General features: G+C 47.6%; 1 protein-coding gene across 4 annotated transcripts in view; it reads right to left on the reverse strand.

The window, feature by feature from the left end:
• SH3PXD2B (SH3 and PX domains 2B) overlaps positions 1-19,650 on the reverse strand; it is a 118,458-nt gene extending 98,808 nt beyond the window's left edge. For 2 of the 4 annotated variants that reach the window (XM_043520095.1, XM_043520094.1), the window contains exon 1: positions 19,227-19,644. In XM_043520095.1, the coding sequence (XP_043376030.1) occupies positions 19,227-19,298 (72 nt within the window). In that variant the 5' untranslated portion in view covers positions 19,299-19,644. Of the gene's footprint in view, positions 1-19,226 lie in introns of all 4 variants that reach the window. The other 2 variants (XM_043520093.1, XM_038413444.2) reach the window with 2 other exon arrangements.
• Between the last annotated feature and the right edge of the window lie 1,277 nt (positions 19,651-20,927).

Genomic DNA, 20,927 nt, shown 5'->3' on the forward strand with positions numbered 1-20,927 from the left:
CCCTTTACTGGATGGGGGAATCAGAACTGAAAATAGTGCCTACATTTATGGACTATACTAGCAATGGCTCTCAACCTTTCCAGACTACTGTACCCCATTCAGGAGTCTGATTTGTACCCTAAAGTTTCACCTCACTTAAAAACTACTTCCTTACAAAATCAGACAAAAATTTTAAAAAAGCGTCACAGCACACTATTCCTGAAAAATTGCTTACTTTCTCATTTTTACCACATAATTATAAATCAATTGGAATATAAATATTGTACTTGCATTTCAGTGTATAGTCTATAGAGCAGTACAAACAAGTCAGTGTCTGTGTAAAGTTTTAGTTTGTACTGACTTCCCTAGTGCGTTTTATGTAGCCTGTTGTAAAACTAGGCAAGTATCTAGAGGAGTTGATGTACCCCCTGGAAGATCTCTGCATTCCCCAGGGGTACATGTACCTACTCCTGGTTAAGAACCACTGGACTTGAGCAACCAAGTTTCACTTCTGGTGATACCACAAAGCGCCGAGTGGCCCTAGAATGCAGCATTTGTGACAGCGATAAAGGCCTTTATGGATATAGATTGGTCAACGTAGGTTTACAAAGCCTAGGTAATCCTTTGTGCAGGTCTCTCCCCACAACCAAGGAAAAAAGAGTGCTTTCCCCATACAACTCTCAGTTCCAGCCCACCAGCCAGTACCTTGCAGAGAGCACCTTTCACTGGTCAGTGCCAGCCAACTCTAACAAAATCAGAACACAGCATGCATCTTTCTAGCCTGTAAACCGTTAAGCCTCCTCCAGAGCACTTCCAAGCTGCTTTTAGCTTCCCACCAGGGTCTGCAAGGCAGCCAGTATGACATCATTTAGGTTAATATCCCAACTCACATCCATTCCATAGCATTTCACAGGGTTATATCACTGCTGGCTGCCTGCCTGGAGAAAGCCTGCCAGTGGGGCAGGAAGAAAAGCCAATTTTTCCTCCATTGTTTATTCCTATCCTGCTTTTATTTTAGAGTCAACAGTTTATTACACTGGGATGTTAATCAGCTTGTCCAAAGCGATTTACTAGAGCCCAAGTGAATTTAAAACTCAGAGGGGCGATAAGCCAAGAGGTTTGGGTGGGTGAGGGCGCTGATGGCTTTGCAATTAAGAGGGTAGGAATATTTTTCCCTGCTCCCCACTTCACTCATTTCGTTTAGGTGCTAGTCTTACTGGAATACCTGTATAACTGGTTTACACATTCCATTTAACAGCAGGACAGTCCTACATGGCACCCCCTACCCCCAGCTCAACCAACAATCGGCAGAAAAAGCAAATTCTAAATATCTGTGGAAAATGCTGCTTTATCATCTTCCCAGCAGGGAGATGGCTTTAGAGCTCTTCCCATGTGAATATTCCCCCCTTCATGCCAGGGGTCCCATGTTGCTGACAAATACATGTTACTCTCTTCAGAGCCCACCTTATACCCCTCCCATGGGCTATGTTCGGCATCTAGCTATACTAGCCCCTGCTGGCCCAGAGGACAAGAAAACCAGACCAGCTGTCCCGTATGGTAATGAGGCCACTAAAGACCAGATTTTCAAAGGTATTTAGGCACTTAATAAGATTTGCAAGACTCCAATTGAAATGAATGTCAGTTCAGAATCTACCCTGCTTAAGCACTTCTGAAAAGTCCCACCAAGTGCCAAAATACCTTTGAAAAAACATCTCACTCCAAAGCCCACAGTTTAGGGCAAAATGGTGTTGGTGTGGCACCTCTCACCAGTGTACATCATCCAACTGGGAGAACTTTTTGTAATGGGAGGAGGCTGGTATTGGACAGAGGGTGCAAGTTCTAGGTCCACAGAATTCACTGGCCCAGCTCCCATAAGGAGAAGCCTGAGTGGATTCAATCTCATCCACAGTGAAGCCATCCTAAGCCCAGTCCGAACAGCGTCATGTGAGGAACAGAGGAGAGGGAAGCGGACAACTCAACTCAGTGGAAAATGTTCAGTGGGACAGCCCTGCTCTGGCTTGTTGGTGTTCAGAAGTGGACAGAATTACTTAATAGATCTTCTCCAGACACGATTTCTATGATTCTGTGAAAACAGGATACCAAAACTAGCATCACCCCTTTTCCAATGGAAACAGGGGCTCCTCAAGGAGCGGTCCTACTGGCACTGCAACCAGCTCTCCCCTATTTCTCTGCATCCACCCAAAGTGCTCCATCCCAGAGTGACAAGCACAGCTGGGCTAAGCACCAGAGAGGAGGGGGGGGAAGTCAAAGCTCAATTCCAACTTGCTCATTTCCTAGAGGGGTGGGGAGACTAGAGCAAACAGCGAGGAAGCCAGAAGGGGGCTGCAACACCATCATGTGCAATGGCCAGCAGCCAAGACTAACAGTCCCAGTGGTCTAAATATTTACAGGCCTTCCCAGGCCAACAGCAGGGTGTGCACAGGAGAGAGAAACTAGCTGATGCTGTGAAACCTAGGAACTGACAGTTCCTCTTTCTTAGAAAAGGATTCCTTATTCTTCCTCACTCCCAACCCAGTATCGCTAGAAAGTGCCAGCACCACCCTCCCATCCAGGCTGCTGTATACATCAGCTGTGTTAAACTTCAATTAAGTCTGATGCTCAGGCACAAAAATCTAGGGTTGGCATAAGCAAGCATGACTTTGAGAGTTGTGCCCTCTTACACCTTAATTGGACTTCAAGACCCATGAGAGAGCAAAGAAGCTTCTAGGCTGCGCTCCCAAGATCTGTAAAAACACAAGTCATGGCAAGTCCCTGCCAGGAGGGGGAACAGATGGTGTGGGTGCACAGCATCATGCCCACCTCACACACCATATATGAATAAAGAGAAGAGACCTCTACGCTCAAGATGGCTCATGGCCTCAGATCCATTCTAAAGTAGAGGAAGCATGGACTGTCTTTTCAGATATACTACCCGTTCCAAAGAGAGGGGAGTAGGTCTTCCCTCCAGCTCCAGGTTGATTTTGCTGGGCTGCGAAGGGTTCAGAAGTTGCAATGGCAGCTATCATGGCACAACAGGACCTTGTTTAAATATAGAAGCAGAGTAGCACTGTATGTTGAAGTCACTCAGTAGCACAGCTGATGCGAGCCTTACAGAACAGAGCTCAGCTAGACCCTTGCCTAACTAATCTGACCTTCCACGTGCTCATTCCTTTGTGCGCTGAACGCTAAATAATCCTTTACACAAAATGGAGTGAGACAGACTTGAGATTCTGGTCCCTCTGACAATCACACCTGTGACTTGGCTCCCCCAAGCCTCCCACTGAGCACAGAGTTAGGGGTACCAACTTCTTAAAAGTTAGTGAACAAGACTGGTGAGAGGCAGGCAGTATTTCCAGCTAACAGACATTTCTGTATACATCAAGCCTACTCCAACTGATCAAAGAAGCGAGAGATGGACAAAAACCTATTAGGTCATCTTGTGCATCCTATTGACCAGTGCAGGATTGTTCCCGACAGAGGCTCTCTCATATGACCTCCTGCCTATCACACACAATCCCTTCCACCCCTCTGTATTCCTCCAGGTGGAGCTCAAAATGAGAACATGCCAGTGGAAAGTGGGACCAAAAAAAAAATAAAATAAAGAAGGGAACTGCCAAAAATGACAAGTTGCTAGAGAGATGCAAAGGGCATTTGGCCAACCGTAACAGAACTGTCAATGAAAGCTGCCAGTCAATTATCACCTTAGAAATGACTCTGGCAACTGGAGGGGAAACATGCTGGCAAGTTTCAGTGAATCAAATGCCTTCCTCCAGCCCAGAGGGAGATCCATACCTCCTCCCCCCACAATGGGAGCATACAGCAAGGATGAGGAAAACCTTAGCTAGGTCTGCTGGAAATGGTACCCACCAGAAGTAGCATCACATAGTAACTGAGAACTTCATCAGCTGACTCCAAATGCCACAGAATCATCAGAAAAGCAGAATGGATGGAACTATGAAAATCCCAAAGGAAAAAATCAGAAGCAGCCAAGCAAACCCAAAGTCCGGCACATCTGAGAATGGGGGGTTTAGCATTTGATCAGGAATTGAGTTCAAATTTTGTCTCTTCATGGCATGCTCAGCCCAGATTCCCACCCTACCCCCAGCCTCAAGCTCAAAGAAATTAAATGTCCAGGTAGCATTATCTGAAACTGGGATTATTATTTTAGAGACAGCTGGAGCTGGATCTTTGCATCACCAGAAACTACACATTTGATAATTAATATTCCTTGAACTCCTGAAGTGGTTGAAGACCATAAAGCACTTTACAAACATTAAGTCTCACCCTTTGTCTGAGGCACCCTTCCCCAATTTATAAATGGGGGCAGGCAGTTTAAGTGACTTGCTTAAGGTTATTCAATGAGTCAGTGACTGAATGAAAAGATTCCTTGGCTCTATTTGATTCCCAAGTCCCTCCTCAAAACCCCAAACCACTCATTCACTGTGGTTACTACGTACTACATTTGACTCTAGGAGTCTCTGCTGGTGTCCTCACCTAAGCCTGAAAAGGGGATATAGAGCACATACACCACGTATCAGGCTTGATCCCTCAAGCATTGAGCCAAAAGACAGAAGTCACAATAGAACATACAGTACCAGTAACAAGAATTCTCCCTTAGAGGTACCTTTCTTAGACAGTGCCCAAGAGTCAGGTTGCTACAGACATGGCTCCCTACAGGATTCAGGTTGAGTCCTGCTTTCCATAAAGCCCACATCCCCAACTTGTAAAACTCATCTGTGCCATGATGGGCCAAATCATGCCTCGGGGTAGCTACATCTTAGGAAGTTTAGTGTTTCTAAACTTATACTACAAGTCTCAGAGGGGAACAGGACCAGCCCACTTGGATGGAGTCTTCATTATGTCCCTATATAGAAATGCAGGATTAAGATCTGCTCTATGTATGCTGGGTGTGAGCATCTGGCTCATGTCAAGATGCCAACGAGTTAACTGGGTGTCCCTCATCTATGCTCCCATTTGGGCACAATCCTCGGTTTCTTCAGAGAGAGGCAAAGATACTTCATCTTTTATTAGAGCCACATGCAGTTACTAATGGAGAAGACACTTGAGACTGACCCAGCAGAAATATGCAATCTACTCCATCTCTTAAACTGTGCCCATCACTGAGATATCCCAGTGTCAAGCGACTAGCACTCTATGCCAGTGACCTGCAGCTGCATCTATAGGAGACAGTGTTCACTACCTCGTGTGTGTCCCAGAGTCATCCCATCAGCACCAGAAACCAGAGATCACTTGGCCCTGAGCACCACACACGGTTCCAGAATAACCTCACATCTCGCCTCACATCCCCAAACTCCGACAGCCAGATCCAAATGCAAAGCACTGCATTTCCTCCCTCGTCTGTTAGAGAGGTTTAGGGCATATCTTCACTTCATTGTTAGCGGATGGTAGAACTCTAGTTTTGTCCCTCACCTGACTCCCATCCACACACAAACAGTCTCTAGTTGGAGCTAGCTGGCCCATGGGGTTTGAAGCTGGGGTGGTGCCGAGTTGGAGCAAGTAATGCATAGGGACGCAGCAGCTTGAGTTACAACTCATCAGCTGCTAATCCAACCACCAAGTAGCTCCAATGTAGTTTCTCCAGTGTGGTTGCTCTCACAGTAGCTAGCTGGAGTGGAGTAACGTAAGTGCACTAATTTAAGCTACCCATTGCAGTAAAGAAAAGCCCTTAGTAGAGGTTTCTTGTGACTATTTCCTTCCTCCCCAGTCAAGACTCTTAAAATATAGTGCTTCCATACTGTAATGAACAAACTGGCCAGTGTGTAAGTAGGCTTTTGCCCTCTACTGCACAGAACCAGTGCTGCTCAGCTGTGAGTCATAGCCCTTATGCTGCTAGTGGAGATTCTTCCTGAATTCAAGTGGTAGGGGCCTGTGTATTTCAAGCAGGGGAAAGAATGTTCTCTCTCTGCAGCTGCTGTGAAATTCTGAGTGGCCATGCTCTGTACTGTGAGGCACACTGTGAAGTCATAGGTGGCTGCAGATTTGTCACAGTATTGTAGTACTGGCCACCAAATGTAGAGTCCCTCCAAATTGATCCCATGCCACTCAAGAGGCATAGTAATCATTTACATCACAAAACAGGAAAATGCTGTTGACACCTGGGATACAATTTCCTGGGTTGGGCTCCTAGGAAGTTTGGTGTTGCTGACCCTTCACTGGTAAGAGTGTCAGTCCACAGACACTCAGCACGGTTACTAATACAAAGCCAGATATAACAACCTCCATCAGAGAGAAGTGGTCTGCAGAGTGATTTCAAATGGGTTTGAGCCTGTGTGGTCCTACGCCCAGAGAGACACTACGTACAATAAACCTCTCTGTGGATTTTTCCACAATCTCTTTCTCCAGCAGATGGAAAAGGGATCAGCCCCTCCACCTCACCCTCTTACCCCCACCCCAAACACATGGAGACAATGCTAGTCTTATCTCTGGGAATGCTGACTTGTTCTGCACTCCTAGAAAGCAGTGGGGAGAAATAATCCAAAGGGGCAGGGGAACAAAACCAGCTGAGAGAACTGACCAAAACTGAGCAGGGGTTAACAGAAAAGATGAAGGAGCAGGAAAATTATAAGAGGAAAAGAAAGAGAAGGGAGGTGACTTGAAACAAAGAAAATTCTTGGCTCTGTGCTGCTTGCTTTTGGCCCCTGTCCACTAGTCTCCAAGCCCTTTTCCACAGCAGGAGTGCAGGGCTGTGGAGGGGAAAGTGGAGCTCTCTCTAGCTTTCATGCTGCAGGACAGTTGAGAAGCCCATCAGATCCCTCTCTGGGCCAGTGTCAGGCCAGGAGAGGGGAGACAAACTAACAGCTCCATTTACTGGCATGCTTGGCTGGCTTTGGAAGTTTTGATATTCCCTTGCGCCTGCACAGCCTGTTTCACGAGCCAAGCAAGCGAGAAGCGCAGACGTTCTGGTTCAGGCGGCAAAGACAGCACCGGTGGGGAGTGGGGGAAAAGAGAGGAATACTTTCCAGCAACAACTACAGGGCATCTTGATCCTCCATGTTCATGTTTAATTTAGACAGATAGAGATAGAAACAGCAGCGTTAATGCTGCAGGATAATGGGGTAGGGAGAAGTCAGGAGACTATGGGATGAAGATGGGCACGGTGAGAAGTAGGAGGAGACAGTGAGATGAGGATGGATAGAGTAGTACCCCAGCATGCCAACAAGGGAAAGCAATCTAATTGCCCACTTGCCCCGGAGTCCGCTGGACTATATTAATTGCTTGGATTCACCCCGTTCCAATGCCCTGTTTTAACTCCAAGGAGTGCCAGATTTCCACATTTTGCTGCTTTATAAACCAGATGGGGTGAGGCATTGTCTGAGTGAAAGGAAAAGGAACAGCTAGTCTGAAAAGCATATGCACCCGTACTGTGATCAGAGACCCTGCTTCCTGGGCTTCCCTCACCCTTTAGGCAAAGATTCCTCAGTCCCAAGACACATGCACTCGTTTGTTTGCTATGAGTCACACGGAAGGTCAAAAATATGGGTTCTCTTGTTTCCCCATTTCCCAGTGCTACATGGAACAGATGAAAGAGAGCTCCCCTCTGAAAAGAAAGGCTGTGCAGGACCCTGATTCAAAGATCTAATGTCCTTATCTCTTTCAAAGAATTTTGTAACTGCAATTTAACATGAAAACTATGGACTACTTCTGTTTTTAGACCCAAGCACAGAGTTTTTCCATCAACTTCCAAAGGGTAGGTCTTTGACTGAGCTGGCTTGCTAAAAATAGCAATGTGGCAGTGACAGCTCAAGCAGCAGCACAAACTAGCCACCTGAGTACAGATACCTGGGGAACTAGCCCAATGCTGCTGCGGTTACACGGCTATATTTAGCGAGCTAGCTCAATCAAAGCTAGCGCAGGTATTCCTACGTGTGTTGCAATTAAACCTCCTGATTGCAGTGTATACGTACCCTATGTAACCACAGGCAGAATTTGGTCCTTTACAGTTTTGTTGTGCTAGGGTATTTTAGATAGTGTTAAGATATACAGACAGCGAAACAAAACTAGTAGTGCTTCGCATTTCTATGGTGTTTTTCAGGACCAAAAAGCGCTTCACAAACATGAATTAAGCCTCAGTCCCTAGGGGAAAGCAGGTAAGGACATGGAGAGATCACTGCAGTGGGACACAACAGCTATTTAACACCACACAACAGACTAGGACAGAAAGTAAAGATGGGTCCAAACCCCTGTGAACTTTGGGGGAAGCCTGTGCTCCAATAGTTTCAAATGTTTTGCCTTGAGACCACGTCTAACAGGAAAAGAGCAGCATCACAGCCAATTGAAAAGAAATGTCACATTTTGCAATGACGCCACAGCTGAAGGCAACACAGGAAGTTGCTAAGGGACCTTCTAGGAAGTTGTGATGGAAAGGACCTTTGAGCCACCCCTTGTCCTTTACCAGGATCAGCTGCCTGCCAGCATAAACCCCTTGAGTGAAGAAGTTTTTCCTAACAAGGAGGATCGAACTCTCTGCTTTCCCAGTTTTTATTCTATAATGAAAATCCTAGTTTTCTGTGTGACCCCTGGATGGATTCCTTACCAATAAGTCATTGTTCAACCACACATTTCCCCAGACTAAGCATACCCACCTCCTTAAATCTTTCCTCATAGGACATTCCAGCCATACCCCAAGTAAATGTGGTCATTCTCTCGAGGATTCTAGGACTTCCAATGCCCTTTTAAAGCTATGCAGCCAATATGGTTCAAAAATAATCCAACTATAAATGGTGACTACGGATGATATCCAACTGATTTATTTAGAACCACAAACTCTTTATTTCAAAGCTCAAGGGGCACAAAGTCTCCAGGCTGCCACTTCTGTTTCTGCAGGTGGCATCTTCTGTTCAGGACATTTGAGCAACTGATAAGTTATTGTGGTTCTTTAGATCAGCAGTCCCTTGGTTCAAAGAAGTCATCATTTCTTCTTTAATGATTCTAGATCTGGCTTCAGATTAGTGTTATCCACATTTTATTTGGCAAATGAAGCTACTAGTAGCTGGTTCACTGAATACGATAGAAGCTCTATGACCGCCTTGCAGAAAAGATACCTTCCAAGTATCTAAGAGTATGGGCTTTAGACCCAAACATAATTTACCTTCAAAATCATTTTTAGTACAACATGGGGAAAAATCCTATGAATTCTAAACATCAAGGGCCAGACTTTCAGGCAAATTTGTGCATGTATTTTGCATGCCAATCCAGTACTTTTTAAAAGTACCTGTGTAACTATATATGCAAATCAGATAGTTACAGACATCTGCATGGGCATTTACCCAGCTTGTAGCAATACTCATGGTAACTACACTTGTGCATGCATGCGCACACACACAGTGCATGTGTAATTTGCAACTATACACCTAATCCGGACACTAGTTTTGTGGGATTCTTCCATGCACACACAACCCAAAATATCATTATGCTACAGTGAAATCTAAGGAAAACAAAAAAAACACCCTCACCATTTCTGTAGAATACACAAAGTTTTGTTTTGTGCTTTGCAGCAGCAGTTTAATATTTAAAAACTATAAACTGAGAAGAGTTCTAACAATTTAGTAGAATGGGATTGTACAAATGAAAGAAGCAATGAGGTGATGACATAAATTATTCACCAATATCACAAAACATGTTAACTGCAGCTGCATTAAAATGAAAATCTCTCTGTTTGCTTAACAGAAGAAAACTAGATTTGGCAGGGAAAGTTTACTTTTAGGCTTCTAGGAGGGTATTACAAACAATGGAACTATAAAAAGAAACTGGGCAATATCCTTTAAAGGAAAATTTAGTCTATTTCAACTAGCAAACTACAGATTAAAAAAAAAAAAAAAAAAAACCCACCATTCATTTATCTGAACCCAAGACTTGGCAAAGCAGAGCAGAATGACAATCTGCCATTCTGCTGCTTGTAATGATTATTTTTAAACTGTGCTCTTGGACTTTGCCTCTTACGATTTGCAATGTAGCCTTAGGAAACACTCACTGTCAATATCCCACAATGGCAGAGTCCTGAAACAGAGCTGGAGTCTCTTACAACACTGTTGGAATGGAAGTGTCACTGCAGGGTTACTGTCCCACTGCATGAATGAAATGGTGTCACTTAGAATGTGGGCTAGAGAGCTGTAAAGTCCAGGCAATCCAACCTGAGGAGTGAGACCAGCCCCTTCATCTTGGAGAAAAGTTAACCTCAAGAATCTCTGCAAAATGATCTTTTTTTTTTTTTTGCTACTTCCCCTCCATTTCCAGACAAAGTATGAGGAATGCTCAGCAAACTGAATGGTCTGATTATATATCAACACATAGGGATGTCTGGCTAAGGGTACGTCTATACTACCCGACAGGATGGGCAGGCAGCGATTGATCCAGCGGGGGTCAATTTATCACGTCTAGTCAAGACGCAATAAATCAACCCCCAAGTGCTCTCCCGTGGAGTACAGGAGTCCACTACCGCGAGAGGCGCAGGCGGAGTTGACGGGGGAACAGCAGCAGTCAACTAACTCCAGTGAAGACACCGTGATGAGTAGGTCTAAGTACCTCAACTTCAGCTACATTATTCACGTAGCAGAAGCTGAGTAACTTGGATCGATCCCCCGCCAACTCAATGTAGGCCAGGCCAAAGAGAAGTTGCCATGCCAGCATCACAATACTGTCTTACAGCTGGCAAAGCAAGTTCATAGATTCATAGATACTAAGGTCAGAAGGGACCATTCTGATCATCTAGTCTGAACTCCTGCACAGCGCAGGCCACAGAATCTCACCCACCCACTCCTACGAAAAACCTCACCCATGTCTGAGCTATTGAAGTCCTCAAATCGTGGTTTAAAGAGTTCAAGGAGCAGAGAAGCTTCCCTCAAGTGACCTGTGCCCCATGCTACAGAGGAAGGTGAAAAACCTCCAGGGCCTCTCCAATCTGCCCTGGAGGAAAATTTCTTCCCGACCCCAAATATGGCGATCAGCTAAACCCTGAGCATATGGGCAAGATTCATCAGCCAGATACTACAGAAAATTCTTTCCTGGGTAACTCAGATCCCATCCATCTAATATCCCATCTCAGGGGATTAGTCCTATTTACCCTGAATATTTAAAGATCAATTACTTACCAAAAATCCCATTATCCCATCATACCATCTCCTCCATAAACTTATCGAGTAGAATCTTAAAACCAGATAGATCTTTTGCCCCCACTGCTTCCCTTGGAAGGCTATTCCAAAACTTCACTCCTCTGACGGTTAGAAACCTTCGTCTAATTTCAAGTCTAAACTTCCTGGTGGCCAATTTATACCCATTTGTTCTTGTGTCCACATTGGTGCTGAGCTGAAATAATTCCTCTCCCTCTCCGGTATTTATCCCTCTGATATATTTATAGAGAGCAATCATATCTCCCCTCAACCTTCTTTTAGTTAGGCTAAACAAGCCAAGCTCCTTAAGTCTCCTTTCATAAGACAAGTTTTCCATTCCTCGGATCATCCTAGTAGCCCTTCTCTGTACCTGCTCCAGTTTGAATTCATCCTTTTCAAACATGGGAGACCAGAACTGCACACAGTATTCTAGGTGAGGTCTCACCAGTGCCTTGTATAACGGTACTAAAACCTCCTTATCCCTACTGAAAATGCCTCTCCTGATGCATCCCAAAACCGCATTAGCTTTTTTCACAGCCATATCACATTGGCAGCTCATAGTCATCCTATGATCAACCAATACTCCAAGGTCCTTCTCCTCTTCTGTTACTTCTAATTGATGTCAGGGCTCACATCCATGGAGCAGGAAGTAAGACTATGTCTACACTTCAGCCTATGTTGGCATAACTTATGTCAAAAAACCACTCCCCCGAGCAACATAAAAGTTACACCAACATGTGCACAGCGGTCTGTCAGCGGAAGAGCTTCTCCTGCCAACATAACCACCTCTGTGAGCGGCAGAAGCTTTATTTTGCCAATGGAAGAGCACTCTCCCATCAGCAAAGAGTGTCTTCACCAGACATGTTGCAGCAACACAACTGTATTGGTACAGCTGCGCCACTATAGTGTTGTACATATAGACAGGGCCTTACGATTCCAACATTCCTCCCATTCCCCAAAGCCTATCTGCTAGTGAGGAACAGGGCTAGTTTGATAGAAGTGGGAGAGCTATGTGCTGTGAGGAATCCCCAGCTCAATAACACTGAAGAAGAGAAAGCCTTCCAGGATCCCAGAATTTACCACAGAGAGGGGAGCAGGAAAGAGGAAGGCACCTCCCACAATTGGCTCTTGGGCCAAATCTTACTAGGTTTGCTCACAAGTGGGCCCATCAAGGGGCACAACACTTCACACGTGTAATGCAAGCAGGATTGGACCTCTTCAGTTTTACCCATTGACTGAGCCCTTTTGAGTGTAGCTGGGCTCATTCTGAATCATCTGCACTGCCGAGGTGCTTTCCGGCCTTGTCTAGACTAGGATTTAAAGATGCGACGTCCACACACATTAGCTAGCATGTCTGAACAGACTAATTAAAGGCCATGTCCACACATGCTCAACTGTCAGAGTTAAAAAGTCTAGTGAAGTTCCTAGATTTTAGCATGTATTAAAGCCTATATTTAACTATTCAAAAATGTTAGCCGACATCACATTTTTTAGCCTATCCTATCCTCAGCCACTTGGGGAGGAGGTTGAGAAGTGCCTGATATCACTCAACAAATGATCTTTCCAACCCTGTGATGGCCTCTGAAGTGACTCATGAATGTTCCTCCTTAGACAGAAAGGCAGCAGCCAGATGGGACATGGGGTAAGGAGGGATTAGAAGTGGATGGAAATATAAAGTCTCCATAAGGGATGCTGAGACCTTCTCCCTGGAAACTATTGTGTGTGTCACTTCTAACAGCAGAAGGAGGGTTGCAAAATTTCCAGGAGAGAGAGAACAGCTCTAGCATGTATGGTTAAGATAGCAGCAGAGGGATGCGTAACACACACACACACACACACACACACACACACACACACAGTTGGCGCATATGCCAGCAGAGCTGCATGATATTATTTCACTCCCACTGATGAGACACCACAGACTCACTCTTCAAAAAGGGAGACACCTTCAAAACAGAAGGCACCATATTTCTGCCAAATGGGAAACAGAGCTGAGGACGTAGAAGCTTTCGTCTCTGGCTGCATAGTATTGCACCTTCTACCGTGCTCAGATACCATGGTGATGGACACCGCATAGGAACCTGAAAAAAATAGGTTTTTCCAGACCTCAAAAGCTGGGGAGTAAGACCAACTGAGTCCTCTCTTGACCCAACTTTATTGGGGGAAACTAATATCCCCAGTTTCTCAGAGTGGTCTGGGTGCAGGTAATACAATTGATCCTTTGTCCAACCTAAGTCAAGTCTTTCGTCTAAGTAGGGATATAAATGTCATGGGTCATTTACAGGTCAGGTCACAGCGCTGGGAATGGGGGAAAAAAAGAGTTCCTCCACACTCATATGATGCTAAGTGGCTGCCCTTAGGGGACGGAAAAGAGCAGGTTTATGCTCAGAAACGAGATGCCTGGAAGCAAAGATTTAGTATGTATACTTTGTGGCTGGCTCCAATTTGCCATTTGCCAGCAGATACAGTCAAAAGCAAGATGACTCAGCTGCGTTCATCCCCTCCTCCTTTGCTGGAAAAAAATAGGTTTTGATTCTATATAATTAACTGGCTTGGTGAATCTGCCTGGTTCCTATTGATCTCTTCAGATAAGGACAGCACTCTTCTCATTCACTCCAGCACCAACAGTGCTCTGTGAGGCTCTGCTTTCCGGAAGATTCTAGACACTTCCTAGGCACTGATCCAGCTTTGAGCCCCCTTGGCTTGCACGGTTTCTTAACTCCATCCAAGGAGAACTACTGTGGAGGAATAAGACAGGATGTTGAGACTTGGGTTCAAAGAGGGGAACCTCCTGGGAAGCAGAGTGGATGAGCAGCACACAGTCAATCACCAGTTAAAGAACACACCTTCCATCCACATTCTCCTCACAAGCCAGAAAGTTTCAGGGCAGGATGTTCTACCACATAAAAGGTTTTATCCTCCAAACTGCAAATGACGAGTAGCGATGAGAATTTTCCATACCACAAAGCCAACCAGAATCCCCATCTCCATTCCCACCCCCAAGAATTCACGAAAGTTTTTTCTCTGCTAGAAGACAGTGAATGATACCAATGCTCCTGATTCCATCTGATCCCCTGGGACTTTCCCTTTGTGGAGGTATACAGCTGGCAGCAAAATGACCTCTCTGGCTGATCAAAGAACAGAATGTACGAGTTCCAAAAGGATCCCTGTCCAGTACTCCTGGGTTGGAAAGACTGGTGGAAATCACACAAGAAGCCTGGAGGGGAAGCAGGGACTCAAAGACCTGGAGAATTCTCAACCCCAGATAAAGAGGCCTAGAAGAATGGGGAATTAGACACTCTTGCAGGTATCCTCCACACACCTATATAAACTGAGAGCAGTTCAATAGTTACCTAGTCTCCCAGTACAAAATACAGAAACCATAGGAAGCTAAGTTGCCTCATATATACGTTTTCCAGGAATGATGAAGCATCATCTAAGAAAGATGAGCAAGCATGGTCAACACAAAGTAGAGGGGGAAAGAGTTGTGAGTTTGGGGGCTGGAGGAGAAAACCAAAGCAAGGTTTGGGTCTGCATCCTCAGGGGCAGGGGAAGAAAGCTTGGGTCTTAGTTATCGCTATGTTACCAGACTTCTGGCTTTCCCTTGCTGTTTGCTCACTGCCACATGGTAGCTTCACTAGCAAAGCGTAGGCAAGAGTAACCCAGAGAGGTGCCTTTTTAAAAGATATCAGAGTGGTAGCTATGTTAGTCTGGATCTGTAAAAGCAGCAAAGAGTCCTGTGGCACCTTATAGACCAAGGGTCAGCAACCTATGGCATGTGTACCAAAGATGGCACGCGAGCCGATTTTTAATGGCACGCTGCTGCCTGCCAGGTCACAGCCGCCAGCCCCGTTTCAGCAGCGGGCTGAGCGGGGCTGGCAGCTGGGACCCCGGCAGGCAGCAGCGTGCCATTAAAAATCCTGCCCGCCCTGGCCCACTCTTCTCCGGACCCCCGCGGCCACAGGGTGAAGAAGCTTGGTCCTACCGGTTGCTGCTGCAGGGCAGGCAAGGTCCCCACTACCCCACCTCTTCCCCCAGCGGGCTGGGTTCCTGCCCCTCCTCCACTCCCTCCCTGCCGCCAATCAGCTGATGGCCTTTGCGAAGGAGGGGGAGAAGCGGAGCCTCAGCGCGCTCGCTGCTCCGGGGAGGAGGTGGAGAAGAGGTGGGGACGGGCCTTGGGGAAGGGTGGGGGTCACATCAGGGCATATCCCCTCCAGCCCCTTGCCGTGAGCCGCTCTGGGTAGGGGGCTGGGAGCAACCCCACACCCCCAGCCCTCTGCCCTGATCCCTGAACCCCCCACACACCCCAGCCTCCTGCCCTGACCCCTGAACCCAGCCCTGACTCCATCCCCCCACACACATACCCAGCCCCCCGCACGCCATGCCCTGACTCCTGCACCCCCCTCACATGCCCCCAGCCCTCTGCCCTGACTCCTGCACCCTCCTCACAGACACCTAGCCCTGACTCCTGAACCCCCTACACATATTCAGCCGCCACATACCCCATGCCCTGACTCTTGCATCTCCCACATTCCCACCCCCACCCTGAGCACCTAACGGGAGCTCCTGCACCCCCCACCACACACATTCCCACCTGCACCCCTTGCACCAAATAGGAGCTGCCCAGGTAAGCACTTCACACCCAAACCTCCTGCTCCAACCCTGAGCCCCCTCCCTCATTCTAGCTCCTGGCCAGACCCTACACCCCAACCTGCTCCTTCACCCCCAGCCCTGTGCTCAGTGCACTCCCACCCTCAGCTCAGTGCAGAGAGAGAGAGAGAGAGAGAGACCGCAGAAGCGTGAGCTCAAGAGAATGGGCTAGAACCAGGGAGAAGGCAGGTACCCATTCCATGTGGGCAGGGCCGGGATCCCAGACCGGCAGCAGGCTGAGCGGGGCCGGCAGCCGGGACCCTGGCTGGCAGGAGCCAGCTGACGGAACCCCAGACCGGCAGTGGGCTGAGTGGCAGCGGGCTGAGCCGCTCAGCCCACTGCCGGTCTGGAGTCCTGGCCCCGCTCAGCCTGCTGCCAGTCTGGGGTTCTGGCTGCCGGCCCCTTGCCAGCCAGGGTCCCAGCCATAGGCCCCACTCAGCCTGCTGCTGGCCTAGGTGAACAGAACCCTAGGCTGGCAGCGGGCTGAGCGGGCCAGTGGCGTAAGATCAGCATTTTAATTTAATTTTAAATGAAGCTTCTTAAACATTTTGAAAACCTTGTTTACTTTACATACGACAATAGTTTAGTTATATAATATAGAGAGAGGGACCCCTTCTAAAAAACATTAAAATGTATTACTGGTATGAAAAACCTTAAATTAAAGTGAGTAAATGAAGACTCGGCACACCGCTTCTGAAAGGTTGCCAACCCCTGTTATATACTAACATACTGTATTGGTCTCTTTGCCGTTTTTAAAAGGTAGCATTTCATCTAAGAACTCCGGGGTGTCACAGCTCAGTCATTATTAAATGCACATTAGTGGAAGGAGAGAGTCACTCAAATTCCTAACATCATAGCCTAAACCATACAGGAGGTGCCTTATGTGGTGCAGAATTAACAGTGTGTGCGTCACTGGACTGTCCCATGTTAAGGTTATTCCAAGGGGAGAAGCCAGCTTTAAATTTTGTTAGTTATATTTCAGGGCTTTTTCATAAAGTGTCCACAAGGTATTGGGAGGTCCCTTGATCTGTAGTTTATAGGACATGGGCAGCTCACAGTGAATTCAGGATAGAACCCTCTAGCTTCACTTACATGTGGGCAGAGAGACAGGCAGTGCAAACAGGTTTAACTGAGCACCTTGATTGCTATCTAGAAAACAGGCCAGTCTCAGTTTCAAAACAGGCTGGGGCACAGCAACTCAGAACTCTGCAACTGGTGAATTTTAAAGGTCATGTTACGAGCACCAGTCCATTTTACCCACTAGAAAACAATGTACTAATGGCAGTTTCTGGGGTTCTATTACACCAAACCTGTCAGGTACCTTTCCAGCATTATCATCCTTTCACTGTGATTTGCAACCCACTTCCTCTCATAAACACTGGGAGTACAAGTTCCCAACATTAACCATAGTTTTGTCTGCTAGGGGTTTGCCTGGGGTTCTGTTATACACTGTGCACTGTGTAGATTTCCCACACTACACTGGACTAAATCCAGCAGCATCCCAGCTCCAGAAGTGGTTACAGCCAGATACGCAAGAGGAAGATGAAAAGTCTCTTCCACACCAGTAATACATCATGTTAGGAAATCCATTCCCAATCATTAGTTAAGCGCAGAGATGTACAACACTGTACAAGACATAAAGACAAAGAGCTCCCAGTTTAGCAGGAATATACTGAAAATCGACACTGGAGCAACTCCCTGACCGATATTATCAACTGGGCATTACGAATGGAAGAAACAATCTGGTGAAGGAAGCAACAGGCCATGCAGACTGCATAACAGCCACATGGATCAGGACTCCCAGCTGTTAAAAGTGGAACAAACCCCCACATTCTATAAGTACAACAAAATGGCTCCCCAAAAGCAGTTCATATCTCCACCCTGCCAAATCCAGCACTGCAGACTCCCATTTCACAAACCACAAGGAGCCAGAAAACCACCATCCTGTCTGCACCTCTACTCCCATGTTATCCTACAGTCCTCATCACTCCTTGTTTTTCTCATTTTCTTGTGTGCTGCCCCTCACACTTGCAACAGCCACCAGCTTCCTGCATGCCACCTGCCTTTCTCTTTTTCTAGTCTTCTCATGCAGACTTCTTCAGCCACTACATCCCCTGTGCATTAGCAGCCATTGGCCTGGACACCCTACTGGGGCTGGATTACAACCTCCTTGGGCAAAGGGCTTATTTTGACATGGTCTGTAAAGCATTATGCACATTTGCTGAGCTAAATAAATAGCAACAACAGGCCTTTGCCACTAGGTAGGTGGAATATCAGAGAGGAGAGAGCAAGAGGTCCATTCATAGACATATCTTGCTTCAATGGTAATGACATAAGGCAGGAGTCAGAGGGCAAACACTTCCAATAGGCTTGCTCTCCCAGGCAGAATCTGACAGCTCGGTGTTGCTGTGAGCTGGTCATGATACATCAAGACTAGGATTCAAATAGCCAGCAATGTACGCACTGGGTATGGGATGTGTGAATACGAAAAGACTCCCTGCCTTTGCCCTTCTCAGGCTATAGAAATCCAACATGCATTTTTTAATGTTAGCTTCATATAGGCACAGAGCAGTACAGTGCTGCCTCCTGTGCAAAGCAGGACAATTTAGGCCACAGCTGAGATAGCAGAATTGTCTGAACAGCCATCACTGTCCTTTAAGGGATCACAAAATCCACTTGCTAGCCAAGGGGGCAGCTGCTCTCCAGACTTGCTCCAGCAACTAGAATCTAAAACAAACTTTTTAAAAATGACTACTACAATTCTGTACCAGGAATCTCTGCCGCCCACGCTGGATCAGTGCTTCGGGAACCAAGGAGTCAAACTTCTCCAGAGAGGAGGTCCCTGTGGTGAGCAATATGTAACCCTTCCCCTCCCAACCAAAGAAGGGCCAAAGGGAATACTGGCCCTACAGCTAATACTGTGGGAAAGACACACAGTGCCCTGCCTTTGTTTAGTTAAGACAACACAAATGGGGGGGGGGACACCCTCATGCACTCCACCAGCCCAGAAGATAGCAGCTCCCTGCTAAAGAATAAACTCTTTTCTAAGTGACTAATTAGTAATACTAAGAAATTATTGTAAATGCAATTAACATAATATTGCAATTGCAATAAATTCCCTGTTAAGTTAACGTGGAAGGGGGAGGAAAAGGGTGGATAATTATACATAGTAAAACTTGAAAAAGCTACCCTGATCCTATGAAGATCCCCTTTGCTAGAGAAGCTACCACAGTAACCAGCATTTTCTTTCAGGACTTTACCGAGTCCCACAAGGAAAGGGTTGGCAGGCTCCCAGCCCAGCAGCACCAGGGAGGGCTAGTTTTGGTCTATTTGGAAATAGTTACAGAAAGTCAGAAACCTTAAAGTGCTCCCACACCTTCCCCAAAGGACCTGGGGATGATTTTGGGACCGGGTGCTCCATCCCCAGATCGGGGGGGGGGGGCTGGGATTGGGGGGAGGTTAGACACTCACATAGTGTTTGTTGGGGGTTCGCCTTTTCTGCACGTCCAGCACCTTCACCTCCAAGATGCTCCTCCTAGGCATGGCTCTGTCCTTTGCAATCCGGCCCCCAAAAGCAAAGGGAAACGTACAAATAATCCTCCGGGCTACAAAGAAAAGAGGGGGAAGAGCAAGAGACCGGGGTTTGGTGCAGCACAGCTCCCGTCACACATACAGCTGCCCAGGCCTTGGACTAGGAAGCAAGCATAGAGAGGAAGGGGGGTGAAAAAGAAATGCCCTACTCCACGATCAGAGAGACACTCAGCTGCGATAGCAAAGCGTCTACCACCTCTCCTCTCTTCCTCCCTCCAGGCCCCTCTCTCCAGAGTTTGCAGATGGAGGACTCCTTCTTCCAGCCCACCCCTGCCGGAGCAGCCTATCCCGCCCAGGCACGGGCAGTGAGTTATGTGCTCAGACCCAGCCCAGCTCCCGGGGCTCTTAAAGGGCTATGAGCACAACTAAGGCTCACACAGTGCCAGCTCGCAGCGCTAGCCTCCGCAGCTGGCAGGGCAGGAGTGAGGTGGGGGGGACCGACACCTTTCCAGTTACAGGTTTCAGAGCAGCAGCTAGCGTTAGTCTGTATTCGCGAAAAGAACAGGAGGACTTGTGGCACCTTAGCGACGAACACATTTATTCGAGCATAAGCATCCGATGAAGTGGGCTGTCGCTCACGAAAGCTTATGCTCAAATAAATGTGTTCGTCTCTAAGGCGCCACAAGTCCTCCTGTTCTTTTTCCAGTTACAGGAACTACTGAGGCCACCAGAGTTTCTGGCACCGTCTCCTGCTGCTGCCTTTGCATTTCCCTGCCTGCTGCTCCAGCTAGGGCTGGCTTTGGTGTCCCCGTCATTGCCCCGAGGCGGCAGCCGCGCCAGTCACGTTCTGGGGCGAAGCAGCACCCGAGCAGTGGTTTTCAACCTTTTTTTTTTTTTTTCCTTCATTTGCAGACCCCTAAACATGTTCAAATGGAAATGCGGAGCCCTTTGGAAATCTCCGACACAGGCTGTGTGTCCCCCCCTCCTCCCCAGTTCACAGGTTGAAAAACCACCATTCGTTGGTAACCACCACCTTTCCCGGACCCCCAAAACCACTGCTCCAGAGGATGGGGGCAAAGGACTCTTGGAGACTGAATTCTGCTGGGGCTATTCAACTTTTGCGCTGAACAGTAGATCCCCCCCCCCCGCGCCCCATCATTATTTTAGCCCCATCGGTCTCCTCATTTGGTCCCGGCTTCTTTTTAGGAAGGGGCAAAGGGAGCTGCAGGGCAGCAGCTAAAAAGCAACCAAAAGTTGAACAGCAAAATGCCTTCACCTCACGGGAAGGGCAACTTGCCCTCCCCATTCGGGAGCGCAAAGGAGGCTGCTCGGGAGCCCAGCTGCGCTCCCCAGAGGAGAGGAAGGCGGGCCCCCCCCGCCCCCCGCCGGGCGGTTCCTTCCGAGGGGCCCTTTGTGCTCAGCCCGCACAGCCGCGCTCCCCCGGCCGCGGCGACTCATCTCTGCGCCGCGCGCCCCAGCCCCCGCTGCTTGACGGACACGCTCCGGCCGCGCACGCGGCTGGGGGGGGGGGCGGATCCCCGCGTGGCCCGGAGAGGGCAGCGGCGAGGCGTGACTGCTGTAGACCTGCCCGGGGGGGGGGGGGCGTTGCATCGGCTTGATCTGCTCAGAAGCATTAGTGCA

The sequence above is a fragment of the Dermochelys coriacea genome, chromosome 8 (assembly GCF_009764565.3).
Source record: "Dermochelys coriacea isolate rDerCor1 chromosome 8, rDerCor1.pri.v4, whole genome shotgun sequence".
NCBI classification, from domain to species: domain Eukaryota; kingdom Metazoa; phylum Chordata; order Testudines; family Dermochelyidae; genus Dermochelys; species Dermochelys coriacea.